Genomic DNA, 19,439 nt, shown 5'->3' on the forward strand with positions numbered 1-19,439 from the left:
CTGTTTCAAGCATGCTTCTGAATGGTCACAGTATTTGATTTGGGCTGAAATAGCTCAGAATTCTCTGATTAACTCCACGTCTGGTCTCACTCCTTTCCAGTGCATTCTGGGTTACCAGCCTCCGTTAGCTCCGTGGACAGCGTCGTCCACTGAGATCCCCGCTGTTGACGACTGAATGAAGCGGAGTGAGCAGGTGTGGGAGGAGACGCATCAGCAAATCTCAGAGGTCTTACGGAAATATAAGGAGCAGTCCGACAGACACCGTGGTACCACCCCCCAATACCAGCCCGGAGACAGGGAGAGGTTGTCGACCCGGGACTTGAGGTTTGAGGGGGCCTGTAGGAAACTGTTGCCTAAGTATATTGGCCCTTTTAAGGTTTTGTCTCAGGTTAACGAGGTGACTTATAAGATTGAGTTGCCAGCTCAGTACAGAGTGCATAACTCGTTCCATGTATCTCTGCTCAAGCCTCTTGTCCCAGGTCCACTTGCTGAGGGTGTTCCTGATGACGTGCCGCCCGCGGCAGTGGAGGGGGAGGATTCGTCTACCTATGCGGTTCGAGAGGTGTTGGATTCACGCAGGCGTGGCGGTGTGCTCCAGTACCTCATAGACTGGGAGGGTTACGGCCCTGAGGAGCGTTGCTGGGTTGCCGCCGGTGACGTGCTGGATCCTGCTCTACTGGCCGAATTTCATGCCCGTCACCCTAGTAAGCCTGCTCCTAGACCCCGTGGGCTTCCCAAGCGCTCACTCTCTTCTTCGGCTCCGGTACGTAGGGGTTCCCAGTCTCGCAACCCCCGCCTGCCCGTCACCTCTGAGGCTACGCCTGGTCCTCCCGCCGGTACTCCCTGCCCGTCGGGTGGACGTCGTCGTGGTCGTCCCCGTTCCGGCTCCGTTCCGACTCCCTTGGGGGGAGGTACTGTCACGTCTGGTGCTGTTAGCTCCTCTGTCCCTTCCACACCAAGCTCTAACGGAGGTTCTCAGGTTAACAACTACACTACCCAGAATGCACTACCCGCTGACATCACGCATTCACCTGATCACGTGACACCTCACCTGCTTCCACCAGGAAGTCCCGAATACTGATTACTGGCACTATAAAGGTGCACGCCAAACAGACTACCACGCCGCGTATTGTAGGTTCTCCTCGTACAAAGCGTTACTTATCTCTTGTCTCAGTTTACCTTGTGTATGACCTTGCTTTTTGTTTCTCGACGCCGATTCTTGCCTCTGCCTTTGATATTGGATTGTTTGTGTATGACCTGGACTGTGCTTTCACCACCGCCTCTTGGATTACCTCTGATACTGGATTGCTTGTGTATGAACTCTGGACTGTCTCTCGTTTATGGTATGGTTTTGTCTTCATTGCTCTGTCTACTGGTGATCACCCTTGTTTCTGTATCGACCCTGATTTCATCTGTTTATTCCTATAATAAACATATATTGTTTTTATCAGTATCTGCGCTTGTCTGCTATTCTGTTCTGACCATGACATATTGACAGTATGGCCATTATTATTTATTAGTTTATTATTGTTGTTTATTATTATTTTGTTTTTTATTATTGGCTTTTTGTGTTTAAATATTTTTTTCATGCTACATTTTATTTTATACTGGCTTTGTACTTTTATATCAAACGATACATGTCTTGAGATTTTGTATTTTGTATATTATGAATTATGTTTTTAAACTTTTTTACCAAATTTATTTTACCAAAGATTGCAGGCACTGCTAAATGTGTTTACTAATAATGTTTTCTGTTTGTTTGGTTAGCAGGATTAACTGGTTAATTTTTATTATGTGTTTTTAAAAGATTGAATTTGTCTTTCAAGCTGTCATTTTTTGCTATTATTTTAAAAATTCGGGTAAAATTTGTTTATTTTTTCCCCCACAAATACTGGTGTACGCATGATGTATTACAACAAAAAAAAAGTAAGAAAAGTTTACTTAAAATATTGTATTATCAGGAGTTCTTTAGAAAATCTCATAGTTATGTCCTATAAATGTATTTGAAGGTTTGTGAAATATATCACATTTCTTTTTTAAAAATATATGTATCAGTCTGATGTACATTTAATTATGTATCAGTAGTGTCACAATTTCATTTTTTTTGTTTTGAGAATATTTCTTTAAACATTTTCATAGCATTAGTGGGTTTTTTTTTTCCAGAATTTTCCTAAATAGGAATTATTGCATCACACATTTTCATAATATTGCTGGAACCTTCTCTGTTACATTACAGCCTAAAGAGCCTCAATAAAAGCTTTTTTTGGAACGTTTAAATAAATGTTTGTATTATTTGGTTTGGAAACATTATACCACATTCATAAATATTATGGATCAGTGTGAAATCTGTAATTATCAGTATCAGCTGTATCATTGTTTGTTTTTTCTTATTTTTGAGATGGTTTCTTTAAATGTTTCAACAGCTTATGTCCTTAACTGGTTTATTCTTGTAAAATAAAACATAAAAACACTTTAAAAATGTGAAAAAATAAGAGATCACTTTAAAAATGATGATTTTCTTTGATTTTACCAAATTAAAAACCTCTAGAATATAATCAAGAGGAAGATGGATGATCACAAACCATCAAACCACCAAACTGAACTGCTTGAATTTTTGCACCAGGAGTAAAGCAGCATAAAGTTATCCAAAAGCAGTGTGTAAGACTGGTGGATGTGATAGTTTGTGGTTGTACCAGGGGTGATTATATTAATAATACACGGAGACTGATTTCACAAGGCGGGTCTCTTTACTTATATGTGTGTCACGCACCCTTCCAACTCTGCCTCTCTTGTTCTTGGTTCGGTTACCTCACAAGGGTGCCATCAAGTGGTAAGTAACTGAACTACAACTACATACAATACATCACATCTCTCTCCTTAAGACAGATATTCCCTGAACAGTTCTATCCTGTCGTAACTTCTGTTAATTATTGACTTGTCTTTGCAAACCAACACATACAATTTCTTTTACTAAATAAACTCTTACTTCATAGTACAACCGTACAACTAAATGTTACTTGGCAGTATTTCTCTTACTCAAAATTCACAACTTAAATAATGCCTTATAGAACAGAAAAATAAAATAAAAACTGCAAAAACGTTTTCTTTCTTTTTGTTTTTTCCATTACTTAAGTTCATGGAGAATAACGTGATGGTGGTTTGATCCCTCTGCCCACTCGTGACCTCTTCACCACTTCTTCATTCATGGTAGGTGTTGCAGATATTTTCACAGGTGACGATGCTGGTGTCTGGAATGATGCATCGTGTTCTGCAGGTTGTCTGTCTCCTGGATCATAGTCTTCCAGATGTGGAGGACTCTGTGTTGTGAAAGTCTTTTCTCTGGTTTTCAGCAGGTGTCGCCTGTTTCTTCTGTAGGTGTTTCCATCAGGTGTTTTGATGATGAAGGATCTTGGCGTGTCATGACTTTTCAACACAGTTGCTGGTTGCCAGTTGTCTTTCACTTTTACTCTTACTCTGACCCTTTCACCCTCCTCGAGAACTGGTAGCTGTTTTGCTCCACGATCAAAGTAATGTTTCTGTTTCAGCTGCCTGTCTTTGATGTGTTTGTGTGCATTCTCGTGTACTTGCGGTCTCAGGAGCTGTGTTGATGTAGGCAATTTTGTTTTCAGTCTCCGTCCCATTAACAACTGAGCAGGAGACAGCTTAACACTATCTAGTGGTGCATTTCTGTACTCCATCAAAGCAATGTACGGGTCGTTCTGGCACTCTGCAGCTTTCTTTAACAGATTTTTCACTGTCTGAATTCCTCTTTCACTTTGTCCATTAGACTGTGGAAATCCTGGGCTGGATGTGGTGTGTATGAATTCCCAGTGCTGTGTGAACGTTCTGAATTCTGCACTTGAGAATTGTGGACCATTGTCCGACACTACTTCATCAGGAATTCCATGTCTTGAGAAGATGGACTTGAGAGCTGTCACTACATGTCCACTTGTTGTTTGTGCGAGCTTGGCGATCTCTGGAAACTTGGAGAAGTAATCCACACACATCAGATAATCACCTTGGTTGTAGTGAAACAGATCAACGCCAACTTTCGCCCATGCTCTGTCCGGTATTTCATGGCTGATGAGTGGTTCTTTGGTGTTATTGCGTTTGAACATATTGCAGACTGAACACTGCGTAACAACATCCTCAATGTCTTTTGCCATTCCTGTCCAGTACATGACATCTCTGGCTCTTTCTTTGCATTTCACGATGCCTAGGTGAGACTCATGAACTCTCTCCAGCATGTCTGACCTCAAGCTATGTGGTACCACAACTCGTGAGCTTTTGAAGAGTAGGCCATCAGAGCAGGTGAGCTCTTCTCTGAAAGTCCAATACTTCCTGACCTCTGGTGGAACGTGTCTGATTTCTGCAGGCCATCCTGTCTGTACGCAGTTCATCACCAGTCGCATCTCTTCATCTGCTGCAGTTGCTGTCCTGAAGGCATTCAGCCTTTCGGTTGAGATTGGCAGGTAAGATGACAACACATGAACTTGCAATTCCTCTTCCAATAGTGGTTCGGTGTGCTCTTTGAGATAGGCACGGCTCAGTGTATCTGCAATATACAACTCTTTGCCAGGTTTGTATGTCACTGTTAGGTCATAGGGTTGCAGTCTCATGAGCATTCTTTGTAATCGAGGAGGGGCTTTCTGTAGTGACTTTTTGAACACTGTCTCTAGGGGCTTATGGTCTGATTCAACGTGCACAGATTTCCCATAAATGTACTGGTTGAATTTCTCACATCCAAAGACGATAGCTAAAAGCTCTTTCTCAATCTGAGCGTATCTTTTCTGACACTCAGTGAGAGACCTCGATCCAAATGCTACAGGCTGTCCTTCTTGCAGTATCACGGCTCCTAATCCTTCAGAACTTGCGTCTACTGACAGCGTAACGTCTTTACTGACATCAAAGTATCTCAATACTGGGGTGTTACTCACCAGTGACTTGAGTTTTCTGAAGCTCTCTTGCTGCACAAAGTCCCAATGCCATGCTGTGTCACTTTCCAGCAGTTTTCTCACCGGTGCACCTCTGCCAGATTCGGTATGAATTTTGCCAGATACTGCAGCATTCCCAGGAACCTCATCAGAGCTGCTTTATCTTCTGGTTCGGGCATGTCCTGTATCGCTCTGACCTTTTCTGGGTCGGGCTTCAATCCGTCTGCTGACAAGACATGTCCAACATAGCTGACTTCAGTCATCCTGATCTTGCACTTAGCTCGATTCAGTTTCAGGTTGATGCTCCTGATTCTGTCTAACAGCTGTCTCAGTCGTTTGTCATGCTGCTCCATATTTTCGCCCCAAACAAGAATGTCATCAACAATGTTCACGACTCCCTCCAGGTCTTCTAGACGCTGTGCTATGCACTTTTGATACACCTCTGGAGCGGAGGAGATACCAAAAGGTAATCTCAGGAAACGATACCTTCCAAACGGAGTGTTGAAAGTACACAGTTTGGAGCTTTTGTCATCGAGTTGCACTTGCCAGAAGCCATGGTTGGCATCAAGTACAGAGAACACTTTGGCATTAGGCATTTCCGCGACTATCTCTTCAACTGTGCGTAGTGGATAATGCTCTCGGCGTATCGCTTTGTTCAAGTCTTGTGGGTCAATACAAATCCTTAATTTGTTTGGTTTGGCTACAGTCACCATGCTATTTACCCAGTCAGTGGGCTCTGTTTGTCTCGCAATGACTCCAATGTCTTCCATTCTGTTTAGTTCTTCTTTGACTCTGTTTTTCAATGCTACAGGTACTTTGCGTGGTGGATGAATGACTGGTGGAACATCTTTGTACAGCTGGATATGGTGCAATCCTGGAACACATCCTAAGCCTGTGAATAAATCTTCATATTCACCTAAGATGTCGTCTCCATTTCCTATTTTGAACACTCTTTTGATCAGCCCAAGCTCTGTACATGCATCTCTGCCAATAATTGCGGGCGAATTACCCTCAACAACTTGGAATTCCAGCTTATATTCTTTGTCTTTGTGGTAACACTGCAGCTTTGCCTTGCCTTTTGGCTCCATCGTGTGGCCAGAATACGTAACAAGCTTGCACCTGGATTTCAGCAGTGCTTTCTTGTTTGCTACTTTCTCATATTCTTTATATGGCAATACATTGCACTCTGCTCCTGTGTCTAGCTTAAATGTCAATGCATGATTATTTATTTTCAGTGCTTGTGTCCATTGCTGATTTTCCTTTTCCTTTGCAGAAACTTCATCCATACGTTTGATTGGCACATTTTCTTTCAATTCAATGCACCCTAGAAACATTTCAGCATCTTCTTCCTGTTCCAATTCATGAAGTTTTCTCTCTGTTTTCTTTGTGTTGCCCTTTTGTTTTGGTGTTTTGCACATACGGCCGAAGTGATTCTTTCTTGAGCATTCGTTGCAAACTTTTCCGTATGCTGGACATTTCTTTGGCTCGTGTGTGTATCCACATCTGGTGCATTCCTCACTGCCTTTCCTACCACTTTTTACATGCATGCTATCTTGCTTAGCTCTGGGCTTTGTTTTTGTTATTTTGTTCACTGCGATGTCTGATTCCTCTTGCAGAGCTTTCATGTGACTTTGAGTAACTTCGTTAGCTCGACAAATGTCTAATGCTCTTTTCACATCCAAATCCTCTTCTTGTAAGAGTCTTGCCCTCACTATGTCATTGTTAACTCCACACACTATGCGGTCTTTTATCAGTTCATCCGTCAAAGCTCCAAATCCACAATCCTTAGCCTTATTTTTCAAATCAGTCACGTATGCGTCAATGGTTTCGTTTTGCCCTTGCGCTCTCGTGAAGAAGATATGTCTCAGGTAAGTTACATTCTTTCTTGGTTCACAGTATTTCTTAAAGCTTTCTTTCAGCGCCTTCAAATCCAATTCTCCCTCACCAAATTCCATTGTGTTATATACCTTCAAGGCTTCATCTCCGGCCACATGTAGAAACGTTGCACACTGCCTTTGTTCACTCTTCTCCGCCAGCCCAGATGCGATGAGATAGAGATCGAACTTTTGAATCCAACTTCTCCAGTTTTCAGCGACGTTCCCCTCGAAGCTCAGACTATTTGGAGGTTTCAGTTGCTCCATAGTTCCACTTGTTTACTTCTGACACCATGTGATAGTTTGTGGTTGTACCAGGGGTGATTATATTAATAATACACGGAGACTTTACTTGTGTCATATTGTGTCATTTATCTGTGTATATATGTGTTTATATGTGTGTCACGCACCCTTCCAACTCTGCCTCTCTTGTTCTTGGTTCGGTTACCTCACAAGGGTGCCATCAAGTGGTAAGTAACTGAACTACAACTACATACAATACATCACAGTGGAGGAGAACATGATGCCAAGATGCATGAAAAAACTGTGATTAAAAACCAGGGTTATTCCACCAAATATTGATTATTTCTGAACTTCTTAAAACTTTATGAATATGAACTTGTTTTCTTTGCATTATTTGAGGTCTGAAAGCTCTGCGTCTTTTTTGTTATTTCAGTCATTTCTCATTTTCTGTAAATAAATGCTCTAAATGAGAATATTTTTATTTGTAATTTGGGAGAAATGTTGTCTGTAGTTTATAGAATAAAACAACAATGTTAATTTTACTCAAATATAAACCTATAAATAGCAAAATCAGAGAAACTGATTCAGAAACTGAAGTAGGCTCTTATTAATGATATATTGGGTTTATAAAGGGGCTGGCTGTATTTTGTTTTTTTAGGGATAAAACACAGTGTGCACTGGTCCAGCCCCTCAGAGTGCAGAGTGGGAGGGAGCTGGACACTCAGAAGGAACATCAGGAAGGATCTGATCTGATCTGCTGAACTTTATTTACTGAAATCAGTTTTTTTTTTATGAAATTTTAACCCAATTTAAAGATCAGAAGGAGGAGATGGGGGTCTCTACAGCAGTGTGTGTTTTTCTACTGACTACAATCGTCCTTTCTACACTCGGAGGTAAGTGCGTATGTGCGTGTGTTAGTGTGTGTGTGTGTGTGTGTGTGTGTGTGTGTGTGTGTGTGTGTGTGAGACGTTAAGAGTAAACGAAAGTAAAGATTTAACAGAAATCTGAACAAAATAAAAATAAGACCGAACTTTAAAACTAACACTTTAATTATTACACTTTTAAAAACAATAATCCAGGGTTTTATTCTAAATCCAGATTCTAACGGTCTCCAGTAAACCGTTATTTGTGAATCACTGCAGTAAAGTTAGTTTCACAATCGCAAATCCACAAAAGTTTCCTGTACAGTTTTTTATTTTTCAGCAAAAAAACTGCAACTTTTAGCAAAATACTACCAAAATCATTGGCAATCAAAACAAGCAGATTTTACTGCGTTTACACTGGAAATATATATATATATATATATTTAACTGAAGAGATCCTGTTGTTTGAACTGTACTTATGTCGCAGTTACCAGCTTAAGGCACCGTCTACAAATTACCATACACTACCCTGGTGAAAAAAAAAAAAAATATATATATATATATATATATATATATATATACTTAATTGTACTTAAAACATATTAAGACATGTGTAAGTATGCTGTAAATATGCTAACCGATGTATGTATTTACTTAAAGTATATTAAAAGTACATTAATGTTAAGTTTCATCAAATGTTTGAAAGTAAACTTTGATCATACTTTTTAAAAATTGCAATATAGTGTATTTTTAAAAAATAGACTTCTATGAAGCACACATCCAGTTTAATGAGGTTCAATATACTTCGAAAATACTAATTTCCAAATATACTCTTGTACATTTTTAGCAAAGTGATTCATTAGTTCACATTAAAGGCACACTAGGTAGGATTTCCTTGATTTTTTATATTTTTAAAGAAGTGAAATTACAGCTTGAAACTCACTGCAGCGCTGCATTGAGGTGTAATAGGAGGAATAGTGGTGTTTCTCGTGTCTGTGCCGGAGCTCCTCCTAGGCGATAAATTTGGTTTAAGTGTTTGTTTTAACTGCTAAAGCTGTAGGCTAGCAGGCGGAAGCTAGCAGCGATTAGCATTTGAGATTAGCATTAGCGATCAGGTTAAATGTGTAAATATATCATGTTAAGTGTAAAATATGGCTGTTTGTAAGCTTAGCTTGCAGTAAACTGAAATTTACTTTTGAGTCTGGGGCTTGTAAAAGCTGATTTTACTGATACTGTGTTTTAGTTTTAATATTATTTCATGCTGTTCTTGTTTGGTGGTGAGGGCTAACAGTGCTACTCTGTTTAAAACACGCTGTTTAATCAGTTCTAGACACAGAAGAAATGTCTTGTTTCAGTCCTGATTACAATTAAGTAAACATTTCATGCTAAAAGTGACAAATTGATGATGGTTATAATTATTTTCCTGTGCTTTTAACTTTCTGATGGAAAAAAGTAGCTTACATGCAGGTGGATTTTACACTATTTATGTAGTACATAACAGTCTACTGTGTGTATATATATATATATATATATATATATATATATATATATATATATATATATATATATATATATATATATATGTGTGTATATAATATATATAATACATTTAAAATTGGTTGGTTGAGTTTAAATATCTATCTTTAACAGTTTAAACTGTTGTAATAAACATATTGAAGGAAGTATTCTATAACAAAAGGAAAATTAAGGTATGAGGGAAATCTTACTTAAATTCTGTTTTTCCAGAGATATTTTGGAGAAAAAGCTTACTTATAAGTTTTATAATTATTTATACTCTGCATTATATATACCCACGTAGTTTTAATCTCAGTTAATTTACAGATATAGATCAGAACTGTTAATTTTTCTCCAAACATCCAGAAAAACTACCACATATTTTTTTTATGTTGTTATACAGAATTTATTTGGAAACCTTTGGATACTTGGATTTTTGCATAAATTGGTGATTAAATGTGTTCTGATTGTCACGTCTTAGCCCTCTCTCATGTCTCTCTGTGTTTTCCCCACGTGACCTGTACTCCTCTGTGTCTCTTGTCAGTAGATTTCCACCACGTGTTTCTCATTTGTAGCTCCGCCCCTTCCCCAGGTGTTTCCAATTCTAGTGTGTTTCCTGTTTCTTTAAATAGATCCCCTGTGCCACTTTGTCTCTGTAGGTCTTTGCACCTTCCTCTGTTGTTTTGTCGTTCTCGTGTTTTCTAGCCTAGCCCTCGTTTTCTTAGCTTTAGCCCTTGTCCTTTGTTTATCTCTTGTTTAATGTTTCTAGTTTCTTGTTTATTTAAGTGTTCCCTAGTTCCTTGTATATACCCCTGCTTTGTGTTTATTAGTTTATTGTTTATATTTCCCTGCCCTGTTTGGTTTGTTTATTATTATCGCTCGTTTGTTTTGGTTATTGGTTATTTGTGTTTCTTTGTTTCGTGTTACTCGTTCCTTGTTTCTTTGTTTATTTGTTATTTATTTATTAAATTATTATTTATTTTCACCCTACCTGCACTTGCGTCCGTCTCCTCGTCTCCCTGCCTGGGTCATAACTGACACTGATCTTCATCTAAGTCACAACAATAGACAAACACAGTCTGCTTAAACTAAAACCACACAAAAAACATATGTTTGCATGATTTTATTAAACACAACATGTTAATATTCACAGCGAGGGGAAAAGTATGTGAATCTTTGGATTTAATAACTGGTTGATCCTCCTTTATCAGCAAAAACCTCAACCAATGGTTTCCTGTAGCTGCAGATCAGACCTGCAGAACGGTCAGGAGGAATTCTGGATCATTCCTCTTCACTAAACTGTTTCAGTTCAGCTATAATATTATGGGATATCTGGTGTGAATCACTCTCTTGAGGTCATGATGCTGCAGCATCTCAGTTGGGTTCAGGAGGTCAGGACTCTCCAGAAGGAGTATTTATTTATTTTCTTCTGTTGAAGTCGTTCGGTTGTTGATTTACTTCGATGTTTTGGGTCATTGTCCTGTTGCATCATCCATCCTCTGTTGAGCTTCAGGTGGCAGACAGATGTTCGCAAGTGCCAAAGATTTCTGTATTCAGTCTTCAGCTGACACTCTAGGATTCTTCCTCACCTCATTGATCATTTTGCATGTGCTGTGCTCTTACAGTCATCTTTACAGGACTTTACCACGCCTAGAGAGAGTAGCAGCAACAGTGCTGAACTTTCTCCATTTGTCGAGCGTCTGTCTTACCGTGGACACATGAACATCAAGACTTTTAGAGATACTTTTATAACCCTTTCCAGCTTCATGCAAGTCAACAATTCTTGAACGCAGGTCTTCTGAGAGCTTGATCTTTTGTGTGAGGCATGATTCACATCAAGCAATCAAGCTTCTTAAGAAGAGCAAACTCAAAACTGCCGCTTAAACCAACACATCCTTTAATCTCATCACAACCTGCCTCCAATCAGCTCTTAGAAAAGATCATCATTAGTCTAGGGGTTCACATACTTTTATCCCCCTCACTGTGTGAATGTTAACATGTTGTGTTCAATAAAACCATGCAAAGATATATAATTTTGTTTTGTCTGGTTTTAGTTTAAGCAGACTGTGTTTGTCTATTGTTGTGACTTAGATGAAGATCAGAATACATTTAATGACCAATTTATGCAGAAATCAAAGTATAATCCCTTAGTATAAGGATTCACATACTTTCTCTTGCTACTGTATGATTTTTCAGACAAACTAAGTCCTTTGCTCTGTTTTTTTGAGGTCTGTAACCTGTTTCTCCATCTTTCCTCCAGAGAGACACTCCCTGTACTACATATATACCGCTCTCAACAAAGACCTGGATCTACCAGGAATCTACGAGTTCACAGCTCTGGGGCTGCTGGATGACCGACAGATCGACTACTACAACAGTAAGGAGCAGAAGAAGATTCCTAAACAGAGCTGGATGATGGAGAAGATGCAGGAAGATTACTGGGAAAGAGGAACCCAGTCTCGCAAGAGTAAAGAACAGTGGTTCAAGGTCAACGTGGATATTCTGATGAAGAGGATGAACCACAATAACCAGGGTTAGTGATTCATCAGATCTTTATTTCTCATAACAACTAACAACTTTCTGTGTTACAATTCAGGTAAATTTTGAATTAGTTGCCAGAGTTAACAAATTTCAACTCATCCCAGTGTTATTCTGTCTCACAAGCTCCGCCTTCAAATGTTGCTACACACAAAGTTCGTCAGCTGCCATTTTTTAGTGGCATTAAATATATTTGGTATATTTTTACCGTGTATTAAATGTGTTTTTTAGTTCTAAATATTGTTTAAATGCATTTTTATTAATCCTGTGGAAGAATCCATCGTCATCAAGATGGCGCCGAGCATGGCTGCCGTGTTGCGAGCTCCCACTTATTTTAGCAGTTTTTCTTTGTTTTTGTTTTTGCTTGTTACTCTTTTTGCACTGAATGTTACTGGCATCGTCACATACGACCGACAAACACTCCTGGGAATCAGATCGTCGATCACTCACCGCAAACCAGACTTTGAGTTCCACAACGCTGATCCTTTGTTCCCTAACATCGGAGAGGCTCCATTCACCTGGGTCACCCGGCCACGCACGCGACGCAGACGCCGGAAAAGAGGCAAGCGAGCCGGTGTGCTCGTCAGGCTGAGACGCCGCGCTCACCGTCCGCCTCTTCCCACCTTGTTGCTGGCTAATGTGCAGTCCTTGGACAACAAGCTGTGCGAGCTCCACGCACGGATCGCTTTCCAGCGGGAGATACGTGACTGCAGCGTGATCTGCCTCACAGAGACCTGGCTATCCGCGGACATACCCGACCACGCCATAGAACCCGCGGGGTTCTCTCTGCACCGCGCCGACAGATCCAAAGAGCTCTCTGGGAAAAGTAAGGGAGGTGGTGTATGTTTCCTGATCAACAATGCTTGGTGTGATCGGAGGAATGTACATTTCATCGAGTCTTTCTGCTCGCCGGAGCTGGAATATCTGATCATCTCCTGCCGGCCGGTGTGGCTACCTCGTGAGATTACAGGACTGTGTTTAGCGGCAGTGTACATACACCCGCGCGCGGACTCGGAATTCGCACTCGGGAAGCTACACGAGACCATCAACAAGCAGATGACCGCGCGCCCGGAGGCTGCACTCATTGTTGCAGGGGACTTTAACCGGACAAACTTTAAAACTTTTTGTCCAGCACTGTTTCAGCACATTACATGCTTCACGCGGAAAACCCAGACGCTTGATCACTGCTACTCTAACATCCAAGGAGCCTACAAAGCCCTCCCCCGACCCCCGTTCGGCAAATCAGATCACTCCTCCATCCTGCTTCTGCCCACCTACAGGCAGAGGCTGAAACGAGAACCGCCCACCACCAAGGAGGTACGCCGCTGGTCTGACCAATCGGAAGCTATGCTTCAGGACTGTTTTGATCACGTGGACTGGGAGATGTTCCGTGATTCGTCAAGCAGCATCGACGAGTACGCAGACACAGTCACCGCCTTCATTCGCAAGTGCATGGATGACGTAGTGCCCCTCAGATCAGTGCGCGTCTTCCCCAATCAGAAGCCCTGGCTGAACGGTGACGTCCGCTCCGCTCTCAGCGCACGCAGCGCCGCTTTCAGATCTGGAAATACGGAGGAGTACAAACGAGCCAGCTACGCTCTCCGTAGGACCATAAAAGCGGCCAAACGTGGGTACAGAGAGAAAGTGGAAGCACAGTTTAACACAGCCAACACCCAGAGCTTGTGGCAGGGTCTGAACATTATCACTGACTACAAGAGAAGCTCTCACACTCTGACCAGCACCAACGCTGAGCTGCCAGAGGAGCTGAACCGCTTCTACACTCGATTCGAGGCAGATCACGCTGCGCTCCCAGAGTGCGCCCCGCCCACCGCTGCGCTCCCAGAGTGCGCCCCGCCCACCGCTGCGCTCCCAGAGTGCGCGCCGCCCACCGCTGATCCCATCCCACCCTCCGTCTCTGAAGCTGACGTGCGCAGAGCTTTTCAGCGGATAAATCCACGCAAGTCAGCTGGTCCGGATGGCATTCCCGGGAGAGTGCTTAAAGCCTGCTATAGAGAACTGGCAGCAGTCTACACGGACATTTATAATACATCACTCTCTCTCTCTGTTGTGCCAGCTTGCTTTAAACTGGCCACCATTGTGCCAGTTCCAAAGACTGCCCACACCACCTGTCTGAATGACTGGCGACCTGTTGCCCTAACCTCCATCATAAGCAAATGCTTTGAGAGGCTGGTTAGGGATATCATCTGTTCCTCACTGCCTGCCACCCTGGACCCACTGCAGTTTGCATACAGGCAGAACAGATCCACTGACGATGCGATCGCCCTGACCCTGCACACTGCCCTCTCTCACCTGGACAAGAAGGACACGTATATGAGAATGCTGTTTGTGGACTACAGTTCAGCATTCAACACCATCGTTCCCTCGAGGCTCGACGTCAAGCTCCGGGATCTGGGTCTGAACAGCACACTGTGCAGCTGGATCCTGAACTTCCTGTCAGACCGACAGCAGGTGGTGAGGATGGGCAACATCACATCCTCCTCACTGACCCTCAACATCGGAGCGCCCCAGGGCTGTGTGCTCAGCCCGCTCCTGTACTCCCTGTACACCCACGACTGCACAGCCAGACACAGCTCCAATGTCATCATCAAATTTGCTGACGACACAACAATTGTTGGCCTGATCTCAAACAACGACGAATCGGCCTACAGAGAGGAGGTTAACATCCTGGAAAACTGGTGCCAGGAGAATAACCTCTCTCTAAACGTCAGCAAGACCAAGGAGCTGATCGTGGACTTCAGGAAGCAGGAGAAAGCATACTCGTCGATCTCCATCAACGGGACTGCGGTGGAGAGGGTCAGCAGCTTCAAGTTTCTGGGTGTTCACATCAGCGAGGATCTGACATGGACAGAACACACCACACGGGTGGTGAAGAAGGCACAACAACGCCTGTACTTCCTCAGACGGCTGAGGAGGTTTGGTCTGAACCCCAGCATCCTCAGGACTTTCTACACCTGCACTGTGGAAAGCATTCTGACGGGCAGCATCACCACCTGGTATGGGAACTGTACTGCTCTGGAGCGGAAATCCCTGCAGAGGGTTGTGCGCACAGCGCAGTACATCACTGGGGTTGAGCTCCCAAACCTTTTGGATTTATACACCAACCGCTGCCTGAGGAAATCCAAAAAGATCATGAAGGACCCGTTCCATCCAAGCCATTCCCTGTTCTCACAGCTGCCGAGTGGAAGGAGGCTCAGAAGCTTGAAGACCAGAACCAGCCGGTTCCGAGACAGCTTCTTCCCCCAAGCAACCAGGCTGTGGAATAGCCAGTAGAACGGTGTTCTGCCCAACCCACCCCACTGACACCCATACAAACTCTGCACCCTGCACTTTACTTTACACTGCATCTATCAGACTTTCCCATATTATACAGCATTCTGCCCCCTGCACTCCCCGCTCAACTCATTCCTTACCTGCACTTACTCATAGCTATACTGTCACATACGGACTACTTCCACACTATCCGCATATCTACATCTACATCTGTGCATATCTGTTCTGTGCAATATCTGTCTATAGTGTAAGTTATCATGTTTATTGTAATTAAGTGTATTGTAAATAGTGTTTATACTGTAAGTTATCTGTATGTCCTATTTTTATATATTTTATATTATTTTATTACTCTCTTGTAAATATTATTCTTTGCGCATTGGTGGGAATCTGCACCCAAGTTTTTCACTCACATGTACACCTGTACTCTGTGACGTGACAATAAAATCTTGAATCTTGAATCTTGAATTGAATCCTTTTTGGGCTCCTTTAGTTAGTTACTTAGCTAGCTAGCTAACCTAACTAACGTTAGCTGAGGTGAAACTGGAAATTTCCTCACAATAAACTGTTTATCTAAGCTAAGCTAGCTGAGGAGAAGAATTAACCTACGTTCTCCTAAACAACTAAACTTGCTCAGCTAGCTGATGTGAAATAGGGACTTCTTAAAAGAAACAGCTAACCTAGCTGTTAGCTAGCCGACGTGAATCGGAAGACTTCTCACAAGTTCAACAAAAAGTACACTGTACTGTATATAGTACACTGCACAGTGTCATATCCTCCTGAGACCCAGACTTTTGCTTAGCGTGTATTTTTAACTTATCCCAGCAATTTGAGATTAGCAGGACCTACCAAGTATAAAAACTAAACTTCGACTTCGTACAGGAAATCGTTTTTGCAAAAAAACAAAGTCCTTATATGGGGAGAGTAGTAAAACAATTAAAATTGATGCTTGCCATTTGGGATCGGAAGGTCCCAACTCTACAGTGAATAAAATTAACTACATTTAAACATAAAATTCAATGAGAAATGTTACCTGGACCATTTATCTGCCTGGACTGGCTGTAAAAACTTTTGAGTGGGATTCCCGAGTATAATGTTGTTATGTAAACACTAGTTTTTATGGGCAGTATCTCTATAAAAATATTATAATAATTTATTATCATTGTGCAGAAAAACAGAAATTTAATGTCCACATTGTGAGTCTTTTTTTGTTTAAATTTCAGATCTTCATGTTCTTCAGTGGAGACACGGCTGTGAGGTTGAGGAGTCTAATGGAGAGGTGAAGTTTCTGAGAGGGATTAGTGAGTACGGTTATGATGGATCAGATTTTCTCTCCTTTGATAATTCGGACAGGGTCTGGGTCGCTCCGGTTCAAGCTGCAGAACCAACCAAGAGGAAATGGGATGGTGTGGCCATCCTGAACCAGTACACCCAGGGCTACCTGGAGAAAGAGTGTGTGGACTGGATCACCAAGTTCCTGAAGTTCAGGAAAGAATCAGAGCAGAAAGCCGGTGAGTTCCTGTAGTCTTAAATTTTTTATTAAAATTATGAGTCCTATTGATTTGTGGTCCAAAGTTCTCGAGAGCTCACTGAGATTTGAGCTGAAAGCTTTCTTTAGATTACTGTTGGAGCTTTGTTGAGTTACAAATCAACTCCATGCTTTTTATATAAAATGTTCTACATGATGAAAAAAAATATATGCTTAATTGTACTTAAAACTTATTGAGAAATGTCTAAGTATGCTGTAAATATACTAACAGATTTATGGACTTACTCAAAATATATTAAAAGTACATTAATATCATGCTCCAAATCAAATATTCGAAATAAACTTATCATACTTTTTTGTTGTACTAAAAAAGTACAATATAGTGTATTTTAAAAGTGTAAAAATAGACTACTAAGAAATACACTTTTAGTTTAATGTAATTCAATATACTTATAAAATACTTATTCCCAGATATATACTTTTGTACATATTTTAGCAGCATATTTTTTAAAGTGTGTTAAAAACAACTGCTATTTTAGTTAATTAGTTTGTACTTAAAGTTCAATGTATCAACTTAAAAGTTAAATTACTACATTAGTAAAATGTTTTAAAATATATTTAGGTATTGCATTGATATAACAGTTAAAATATATTCCAATGCTTTGGAAATATATTTAAGTATAAGTCAATTTTTACTTATGTAACTTATACGTATATAAGTAAAAGTCAATTTTATGATATTATGTGTTAAATAACACATTTAAATGTATTTTTTTTTAATTAAAGTATAGTAAGTAGAAAAAAAGTTGCTCCATTTTATCACTCTTTAAATATACTGATTAATAATAATGTGGCTACAGGAACACTTTAGTGCACGATAGCATAATAATGCTTTTTTTCACCAGGGTATTTGTATTTTTTTCGTTCTAGCGCCACTCGATGTTCACGTTTTCGCAAAACCATCAGTAAGTGACTCGAGTAAGCTGATCCTGACCTGCCTGGCTACTGGATTCTACCCCAAAGACGCGACAGTGATCTGGAGAAGATCCAGCTCACCTCTATCTGAAGATCTGATCACATCTTCTGCAGTCAGACCCAATGATGATGGAACCTACCAGCTGAGGAAGAGTGTGGAGATACTGGGAGCTGAGAAAGACCAGTACGAGTGTTACGTGACTCACAGAACCCTCAAAGAACCAGTCATTAAAAAACTGGGTAAATATATCAGATTCTTTAATTTCCGTAAAATTGTAAACTTCCAGCTTTAGTGAACAGTATATAAAACTTAACCACTGTAGTATACAGGTTATGATTTTTTTTATTATTAGCAAATTGTAGTGAACTGTTCTTTATTAGTAATTTTGGTATGTGATATGTTCGAGGGAACCACAGGGTGGCAGTATAGGTTCTTTGGTAAGCCTTGGTAAGGCAGAGCAAAGTTGTTCTAGTCAGTTCTATGTGGAAGGTCACAGCAGCCTGTGTGATACAGCAATAAAGCAGAGTACGAAGGTCCCTCTTGTCTCTCCTGAGTTTGTTGAGTTCCCAACAAAATATGCTACATATTTGGCGACGAGGATAAACTGGAACACGCTGGAAAAGTTTCAAGGACAAGAAAGACTTGCAAGGCAGTAACCAAGGGGCAAGTTGCAGTGGAAAATGGCCATGGTAGGCACAGTAACACCATTTGACTGCCAGTCACAGACATGGGAAGAGTACTGTGAAATGCTTGGATATTTTTTCGAAGCAAATGAGATACTGGAGGCAGACAAGAAAAGGGCTGTTTTGATTAGCTGTGTGGGTCCAGCTACATATAGCCTAATGAGAAGCTTGGTTAGCCCACAAAAGCCGGGAGAGAAGACTTTTGAAGAGTTGGTTGCTTTGCTGAAGACTCACTTCAACCCTAAACCGAGTGAAATTGTTCAGAGATTTAGATTCAACTCAAGACTGCGCAAAGAGGGTGAGAGTGTTGCTGATTATGTTGCTGAATTGCGAAGACTGGCACAAGACTGCAATTATGGTGAGTCATTACCACAAATGTTGAGAGACAGACTAGTTTGTGGGATCAATGACGATCGTATCCAGAGGAGACTGTTGGCGGAACTGGATTTAACATTCGAGAAAGCTTTGAAGACAGCTCAAGCTATGGAATCTGCCAACCGGAATATTAAAGATTTGCAAAGTCACTGCCAGGAGGATTCAGGTAAAGCATACAAAGCCCAAGCAGCAGTCCATCGTGTGACATCTGACTACAAGAAGGCGCTGGTGTGTTATAGATGCAAAGGTCCACATTCACCTCTGGAGTGTAGATTCATTAACCAGATTTGCCACAAATGTGGTAAGAGAGGCCACATTAAGCGGGCATGTCACAGTAAAGAAGGGGTAAACTCGGACTGTAATAAGAAGAGGATTGGAGGTTCACGTGGGCAGTTTCAGCACAGCAAAGTACCCAAGGATAGGAGAGCTCACCTTCTAAGAGAAGAAAGAGAGACAGAGTCAGGAGAAGAAGGTGAGATGCACACAATTTACAGTGTTGAAGAGCACGGTGTATACAAAGTAGCGCCTATCACTGAGAAACTCAGCGTTAATGGTATGGAGGTGACATTTGAAGTTGATACAGGCTGTGGAGTGACAGTAATGAACAGAGAACAATACTCCAAGCTCTGGCAGAAGTCACACATTCCTGAGTTAAAAACAT

The 19,439-nt window shown here is 41.3% G+C and overlaps 1 protein-coding gene across 5 annotated transcripts in view; it reads left to right on the forward strand.

Annotated features, from left to right (window-relative positions):
- LOC103032414 (class I histocompatibility antigen, Gogo-C*0101/C*0102 alpha chain-like) overlaps positions 1–19,439 on the forward strand; it is a 152,312-nt gene that overhangs the window by 121,879 nt on the left and 10,994 nt on the right. For 3 of the 5 annotated variants that reach the window (XM_049473148.1, XM_049473149.1, XM_049473150.1), the window contains exons 3-4: positions 16,479–16,766; positions 17,675–17,959. In XM_049473148.1, the coding sequence (XP_049329105.1) occupies positions 16,479–16,766; positions 17,675–17,959 (573 nt within the window). Of the gene's footprint in view, positions 1–7,746; positions 7,945–11,689; positions 11,963–16,478; positions 16,767–17,674; positions 17,960–19,439 lie in introns of those variants that run through there. The other 2 variants (XM_049473152.1, XM_049473151.1) reach the window with 2 other exon arrangements.

Source organism: Astyanax mexicanus, unplaced genomic scaffold (genome assembly GCF_023375975.1).
Source record: "Astyanax mexicanus isolate ESR-SI-001 unplaced genomic scaffold, AstMex3_surface scaffold_34, whole genome shotgun sequence".
NCBI classification, from domain to species: Eukaryota; Metazoa; Chordata; class Actinopteri; order Characiformes; family Acestrorhamphidae; genus Astyanax; species Astyanax mexicanus.